The sequence below is a fragment of the Eutrigla gurnardus genome (assembly GCF_963514095.1).
Source record: "Eutrigla gurnardus genome assembly, chromosome: 18".
NCBI classification, from domain to species: domain Eukaryota; kingdom Metazoa; phylum Chordata; class Actinopteri; order Perciformes; family Triglidae; genus Eutrigla; species Eutrigla gurnardus.
Genome location: NC_139929.1, coordinates 1,624,634 through 1,633,023, shown reverse-complemented (window position 1 = coordinate 1,633,023; position 8,390 = coordinate 1,624,634). Strand labels below are relative to the sequence as shown.

Genomic DNA, 8,390 nt, shown 5'->3' with positions numbered 1-8,390 from the left:
ACCCTGACGCTGCCAACGGGCCTCGGAGCCCGAGTGGCGTTGCCAAAGTAACCTGAGAGGGAACAAAAATAACAGTGACATGTATAAGAGAGCAGAATCTAGGGATGATGCAACCCTCGATTGTGATTGGACAATGCTGGCAAACCTGCTGCACAACCATACAAAGATTTAAGCAGCTGCTCCTCCGTTCAGCGAGGTCGTTCCCCGTCGTCCACGGTTACGTAACGTCACCGTGGACGACGACTGAAGGTCATCATCTTCTCAAACATCTTTCCGTTCGTCTCGCCCACTCAGAAGGCGATCGCTGCTGCAGATGTGATGTATGAGTGTTTCCTTCATTGTTCCTCTGCTTTATACGTCCGGCAGCATTCCCATCCTCCATCCTGCTGCTGCTAACGCTGCTGCTGCTAACGCTGCTGCTAGCACTGCTGCTAGCACTGCTGCTGCTAACGCTGCTGCCGCTAACGCTGCTGTTAACGCTGCTGCTGTTAATGCTGCTGCTGCTAATGCTGCTGCTTAGGATCTTAACCTGATCAATAAACACCCATAAGATGACAATTTAGACTCGTATACATAAAAATAACAATAAGCATCAACGTTGTGATGTATTCATTGGAAAAATAGTACATTCATGAAAGGTTAGCTAGCATAAATGCAGATTTTCGACTTTATAAACTCATATCGGCATATCTAGCTGTAAGAATTAAAAATCATTATATTTAAAAATAATTCTGCCTCTCCCTCTCACCGCGCATATTTCCGTCCATCGCTCCGACCACAAGCCTCCATTCTCCTCCGTCTGTGGGCGTCTGCTGGGGGTTTCCATGCAACCCAAAAAACACCCCCGCCCCGCCCCGCCCTCTGACGTCGTAGGGAAAGCAAAAGAGGAGAAACTGTGTCTGTGACGCCTCAACACACTTTTGTTTTTGTTTATTTGAATGTCAGCGATGGACTCTCCTGTTAGAGGTCAGACCTGAGGTCAGCCGCCGTCTCTTAGTGTACACCGGGGGGGTCAAAGGGGAATACAAATAATCCACCCGTGGACTTACGCATGTCAGTACAACAGCAGCTTTGGTTCAGGTGGGACTCGGCTCTAGAGCCACATCATCGAGGACGTCAGCCGCTGTTTGGTTTCTCATCATTCACGCCGGAGCTTTCAGCGTTTTCATGCTTGTGCTTGTGTACACTAGCGATGGGCGGCTTGGGGGGGGTCGGCTGAAGCCCCACAGACCTGGAAGACTGGTGCTATCACACATTCAAAGGCATCGCTGAGATGAGGTATAAACACTTCAGACATAGACGATGCGTAGCAATACCATTCAAAGCGTTGGAGGACGCCGGTCGTCACCTTACAGGGCACTTCATTGTATTTTCTACTGGAAGGCCACACTAGAGGGTGCTTTATCTAGCTTCTCCCACTTGAAGGGCTCTTCTGCATGTTTTCTCCGTTCTACACCCCCATCGGCCTTTCTTTAAACAACTCCACTGTCCAATTATTGTGAACCAGCTTTTTAAAACAAAACAGAAAAGAGAAATATCAGGATTAATCATATAAATAGTGTTCAAGTTCACACTGTCAGCTGAGTGAATCCCAGAAATATCCACACAGAAATATTACCTTATTATTTTATTCTTTTGAGTATTTCTTCAAATGACAGTGTTGCTTAAATACCATGCAAATCAAGCTAAATGTTGTTTTTTAAGTATACGGGATGTATTATAGGTATACTATATTCAGAGGTAAGTGTTACTTGAGGAAACTCTGCCCCCTAGTGGCAAGATGTTTCCTTTTTCTATGCATCTTCAAGCTCTCATTGAAGCACTTATTATGACTTGAAATGAATGTAATGTGTATTTTAATAGGTGTTGTTGGTGTTGGCCACACATCCACATATTTGCTTGTCTCTGATAGTGTTTAGATGAATATGATGGTCCTTTAATAAAAGGTCTAATTTAGTTTTTACCGAGGCACAGCAACACTTTGTGGACTTTGTCTGTGAAAATGCACTTTATTTATGGCTTTCACACCCGTGTGATATAAGTTTTGTGGCAAAAGTGATGTCATTTGGGTTGCCATTTGCCGGGGGGATGATTTTTTTCCAGAGCTAACACGCTGGTATGAGGTTCTGGTGCTCTGACAGCGTGGGCTCACATGTGGCTTTAACACGTGCCAGGCATCTCTGGTGACCGCTACACCAGCCAGCCACGCCGGACCCTCAAACAAAGGTTTGACCCGACGCTCGGCCGATGTTCAACGTCAGTAACACTCTGATAGCATCATCTCTCTCTGTTCTGATAAAACCTCTGCTACATTTATGCCGAGTCGCCACTCTGGAGAACGTTTGATTGGCTGAAACACTGCAGGGTTAGTTTGATTTCACACATGTTGAAGAACATGTCATTTATTCATACCTGCTACAATAACAAAGCTCGTGAATACAATGTGTAATATGTAAAAGCTGCACACAAGATATGGTGATTTATCAGAAATGGCAAAAAAACACATGTATCACCCTTTGGTGTGGAAAGCAGCCGTCACATATTCAGGATGAGTAAGAGTGCAGAAAGCAACACAATGAAGGTTTCACTCACAGGATTAATGATGTACTCTAACTTTACACTATTTAAATCGTGATGTCTAGCCTTATCTTACTCTCCCCCCTCAGAAGGAAACCGTCAGCCTCTTCCTCATGTACAGGAAGGCGAGGTACGTGGCTCCGCCCAGAACGCCGATCAGCAGCGTGGTGCCGAGGATGGCGGGCGCGTTCTTCCTGGCCACGCGGAAGGCCACGGGCAGCACGGCGGAGATCAGGATGTTGTTGACGTGGCCCAGCACCCTCCGGAAGGCCGGCCGCTCCACCACCCGCCCGTAGTACGTCTCCAGGTTCACGCGGCTGCCGTCGCCCCAGAAACGCCGTGAGAGGCCCAGGAACTTGAGGCGGTGCAAGGTGACGGCCAGAGAGACGTCGGCCATGCTGAAGAAGTCGCCGCACAGCCAGGAGGCCCCGCCTTCTTCTAGAGGGGGAGGAGCCGCAGGTGAGAGTCAGGCGTGTGTGTGTGTGTGTGTGTGTGTGTGTGTGTGTGTGTGTGTGTGTGTGTGTGTGTGTGTGTGTGTGTGTGTGTGTGTGTGTGTGTGTGTGTGTGTGTGTGTGTGTGTGTACCTGGTGTTTCTTCCACCCTCCTCTGCAGCTCCGTCTCCACCTGATCCATCACGCCCTCCAGCTCGTCCAGCAGCTTCTTCAGGTGCTTCATGTTGTCGTGGTCGAACAGCTTCGACTGCAGACGTCGTTCATACGGAACATTAAGGAAATAAGAATGCACTCGTGCATGTGTGCTTCTATACACACTGTAGGCAGAGAATCATGGTTTAAAAACCTACAAATTATTTTTTAAAAATGCATACTGCACTCTGCAATCTACATATAAAATGTTTTTGTGACGTAGTTTCAGAAAATAAATGTATTTAGGTGTCTGCAGGTCCGTCTGCTAGAAGTCAAATCAATATAATGCAATATATAACAATAAAATACATTCATATGTGTGATTTAAAGGTAGATGGGAGCACCACAGGGTAAATCAAGTAAGTGTCTGCTTACTTTCAAGCGCCTCTGTTTCGCTACATAAGCATCTTTAAGCTCTGGGTTCTGCTCCGCCAGCTTCTTCAGCTCCGACTGCGTGTTTCCGATCTGTGCTGCAGATAAAAACACATCGGGTTCGATTCATTATATCGTGTTTTGTTATTACGACAAACATTTAATGTGGAAAATGAAGAATTTGACACTGAAAATCCAAGATGATGCTACGCATTGTTGCATCTTACTTCGTATACAGGAGGCGGCGTACGCCGGGATGTGGGAGTCCACGGTGATCTCGGGGTGCAGGATGCACCCGTGGGTGTAGGCGTCCATCTGCAGCGAGTCCAGCAGCTCTCTGTAGTGCTGCACTCTGTGGTAGTATGTGCTGCCCTCTGCTGGAATCAGCCGGGGAGTGCCTTCTGCAGACGGACAGGCATGCAACAGGCTTCCTTAATAAAAAGTGTTGTTTAAATGGTTCATTACTCAGAGTGTCTGTGTGAGAATAGTCATATTTACTCCCAGCCAGGTTCAACATACTTCTTAATTTAGCATTTGTTAGTTGGTAGAAAGGCTTTCTGGCAGACAGATGTACTACTAGTATTACTAGTAGTAGTTATAGTAATAGTAGTAGATAGATTTTATTGATCCTGAGGGAAATTCAAGTTACTGTTGAGCTCCTCCTACTTTCATTTTAAATCATCAATTAAAAAAAATGGTTATCAAACTCATAAACCAAATCAATAGATCCATGAAGTACTGTTTGCATGTTTGCTTGTCTGTCTGGGAACTCATCCCTTGTTTTATTTTGTCCTCCACGTCCACGTCTTAGTCCACGTGTCGTTTCTCCCCTTCCATCTAAAGGACCACAATGGAAACAATCCTTTGGGCTTTATTGTGCTTTTTTATCCTTTTGAACACTTCTTGTTAATTGTTGTTCAATAAAGTTTTCAATCAATCAAATCAAAAAGTTTACAAAGTTATTTTCTGTTTTTAGTTGTAGTCGGGTTAAGTTAAGGCAACAAAATGATTTGGTTCGGTTTGAGGGGAATATATTCTAGTAGCATCTCTTATTATTATTCAAACACATGGTTTTTAGTGTAAATAGTTCCATGCTTACCGGGCTGCGTCTCCTTTTAAGGCGATGACACTCTTAGAACAAAGCTATCGTGGATCAGTGCAAACCGAGAGAAAATGGAAAATAAATTATAAAAATGATGTAAAAAATAAACAAACTCACAAAATTCAAACAAAATGTCAAATGATAGGATCAACAAAAAGCACTGATGAAGGAAAAAAGATGTGATGAGGTGTAAGTGAGCTGAATCCTCATCTCACCGTCACTGAAAGTCTGCTCCAGGTAGTCCATGATCTGGATCGGATCACAGATGACGTTCTCATCGTGGACCAGGACCGGGACCTCCCCCGTGGGGTTCAGGTGCATGAACCAGGGCTCGTTGTGCTCGCTGAGCGGCAGGCTGACGTCGTACTCCTCACAGCGGAGACCTTTCTCTGCTACGGCCAGACGCACCTGCAGGACAGGTCACATGTCTACCTGGGGTCTAAACGCACCTACAGGACAGGTCACATGTCTACCTGGGGTCTAAACGCACCTGCAGGACAGGTCACATGTCTACCTGGGGTCTAAACGCACCTGCAGGACAGGTCACATGTCTACCTGGGGTCTAAACGCACCTGCAGGACAGGTCACATGTCTACCTGGGGTCTATAGACACACCTGCAGGACAGGTCACATGTCTACCTGGGGTCTAAACGCACCTACAGGACAGGTCACATGTCTACCTGGGGTCTAAACGCACCTGCAGGACAGGTCACATGTCTACCTGGGGTCTAAACGCACCTGCAGGACAGGTCACATGTCTACCTGGGGTCTAAACGCACCTGCAGGACAGGTCACATGTCTACCTGGGGTCTATAGACGCACCTGAAGGACAGGTCACATGTCTACCTGGGGTCTATAGACACACCTGCAGGACAGGTCACATGTCTACCTGGGGTCTAAATGCACCTGCAGGACAGGTCACATGTCTACCTGGGGTCTATAGACCTGCAGGACAGGTCACATGTCTACCTGGGGTCTATAGACACACCTGCAGGACAGGTCACATGACTACCTGGGGTCTATAGACACACCTGCAGGACAGGTCACATGACTACCTGGGGTCTATAGACACACCTGCAGGACAGGTCACATGTCTACCTGGGGTCTATAGACGCACCTGAAGGACAGGTCACATGACTACCTGGGGTCTATAGACACACCTGCAGGACAGGTCACATGACTACCTGGGGTCTATAGACACACCTGCAGGACAGGTCACATGTCTACCTGGGGTCTATAGACACACCTGCAGGACAGGTCACATGTCTACCTGGGGTCTATAGACCTGCAGGACAGGTCACATGACTACCTGGGGTCTATAGACACACCTGCAGGACAGGTCACATGTCTACCTGGGGTCTATAGACCTGCAGGACAGGTCACATGACTACCTGGGGTCTATAGACACACCTGCAGGACAGGTCACATGTCTACCTGGGGTCTATACACCTGCAGGACAGGTCACATGTCTACCTGGGGTCTATAGACCTGCAGGACAGGTCACATGACTACCTGGGGTCTATAGACACACCTGCAGGACAGGTCACATGTCTACCTGGGGTCTATAGACACACCTGCAGGACAGGTCACATGTCTACCTGGGGTCTATACACCTGCAGGACAGGTCACATGTCTACCTGGGGTCTATAGACCTGCAGGACAGGTCACATGACTACCTGGGGTCTATAGACACACCTGCAGGACAGGTCACATGTCTACCTGGGGTCTATAGACACACCTGCAGGACAGGTCACATGTCTACCTGGGGTCTATAGACACACCTGCAGGACAGGTCACATGACTACCTGGGGTCTATACACCTGCAGGAAAGGTCACATGTCTACCTGGGGTCTATAGACCTGCAGGACAGGTCACATGTCTACCTGGGGTCTATAGACCTGCAGGACAGGTCACATGACTACCTGGGGTCTATAGACACACCTGCAGGACAGGTCACATGTCTACCTGGGGTCTATAGACACACCTGCAGGACAGGTCACATGACTACCTGGGGTCTATAGACACACCTGCAGGACAGGTCACATGACTACCTGGGGTCTATAGACACACCTGCAGGACAGGTCACATGTCTACCTGGGGTCTATAGACCTGCAGGACAGGTCACATGTCTACCTGGGGTCTATAGACCTGCAGGACAGGTCACATGTCTACCTGGGGTCTATAGACCTGCAGGACAGGTCACATGACTACCTGGGGTCTATAGACACACCTGCAGGACAGGTCACATGTCTACCTGGGGTCTATAGACCTGCAGGACAGGTCACATGTCTCCCTGGGGTCTATAGACCTGCAGGACAGGTCACATGTCTACCTGGGGTCTATAGACCTGCAGGACAGGTCACATGTCTACCTGGGGTCTATAGACCTGCAGGACAGGTCACATGTCTATCTGGGGTCTATAGACCTGCAGGACAGGTCACATGTCTACCTGGGGTCTATAGACCTGCAGGACGGGTCACATGTCTACCTGGGGTCTAAACGCGTGCACCTGCAGGACAGGTCACATGTCTACCTGGGTATAGACACACCTGCAGGACAGGTCACATGTCTACCTGGGGTCTATAGACCTGCAGGACAGGTCACATGTCTACCTGGGGTCTAAACGCGTGCACCTGCAGGACAGGTCACATGTCTACCTGGGGTCTATAGACACACCTGCAGGACAGGTCACATGTCTACCTGGGGTCTATACACCTGCAGGACAGGTCACATGTCTACCTGGGGTCTATAGACCTGCAGGACAGGTCACATGACTACCTGGGGTCTATAGACACACCTGCAGGACAGGTCACATGTCTACCTGGGGTCTATAGACCTGCAGGACAGGTCACATGTCTACCTGTGTTTAATTCTCTCTTAAAACAAAAATATTCCAACTTTATGGACAACAGTGTATATAAATACATCTATATGGGTATATGGTTCTAATCAAACGTCACATGTTTGACACTTTTCATGTCCAGATGTTCTTCCAGGTGTGACGTCATGTGGTTTTAGTCGTTATTTAAGGAGACAACAGAAGTAACGCGGGTTTCTTCTCGAACTCTCCTGCTGCTCCGCTGAGGAACTGTCCACCGCCGTGGTGCTGAACCGGAAGCCGCTCACCTTCTGGGAGTTGAAGGACTGCGTCCAGTGATAGAGCGTCAGCTTGGCCGCCGGGCCGGATCCCCGATCCGCATCTGGTTCTGGGTCCCTCCCTGTCAGAGCCGTTTGCTCGTCTCCGGATTCGGGGCTGTTTTCAGACGCCATTTTATCTGTTAGTGTTTTTTTTTTTTTTAGGGGACGAGTGAGGGCAGCACACCACGTCACAGTCAGCAGCAGGCGCCCCCTACCTGCTCGGAGCGGAACATTTTCACACCATAACAACACTGATCGTTTTAATGCCATTCCTGATGTGCAATACGTGCATTTGGCCAGCAGATGTCGCTGTTATCTGTTCATTCTACCCTGATGCAAAGACAGGTGGCATTAAAGGTCTTGATGTTGTGATATTTATACTTTATTTAATTCCACCGTATTTTAGAGGAGGAATCACCTGCATGAATCTACCTGAGAAAATAAATAATAAATATAAATAAGTCATAGGATGTGGTTGTGTAACTCAGAATTAAACAAAGTATAAAGATAAACTCACTATTGATAATCACAGACAAAATACTACAAACACTAATGAT

General features: G+C 47.8%; 1 protein-coding gene across 1 annotated transcript; it reads right to left on the bottom strand.

Annotated features, from left to right (window-relative positions):
* Positions 1-1,719: 1,719 nt before the first annotated feature.
* Positions 1,720-7,987, bottom strand: gdap1 (ganglioside induced differentiation associated protein 1). The gene is made up of 6 exons (XM_084033418.1): positions 7,822-7,987; positions 4,911-5,103; positions 3,821-3,994; positions 3,597-3,691; positions 3,162-3,276; positions 1,720-3,015 (listed from the first exon to the last, which is right to left on the bottom strand). Exons 1-6 carry the CDS (start codon positions 7,963-7,965, stop codon positions 2,663-2,665), a joined length of 1,074 nt encoding a protein of 357 aa, XP_083889544.1. The 5' UTR covers positions 7,966-7,987; the 3' UTR covers positions 1,720-2,662.
* Positions 7,988-8,390: the final 403 nt, after the last annotated feature.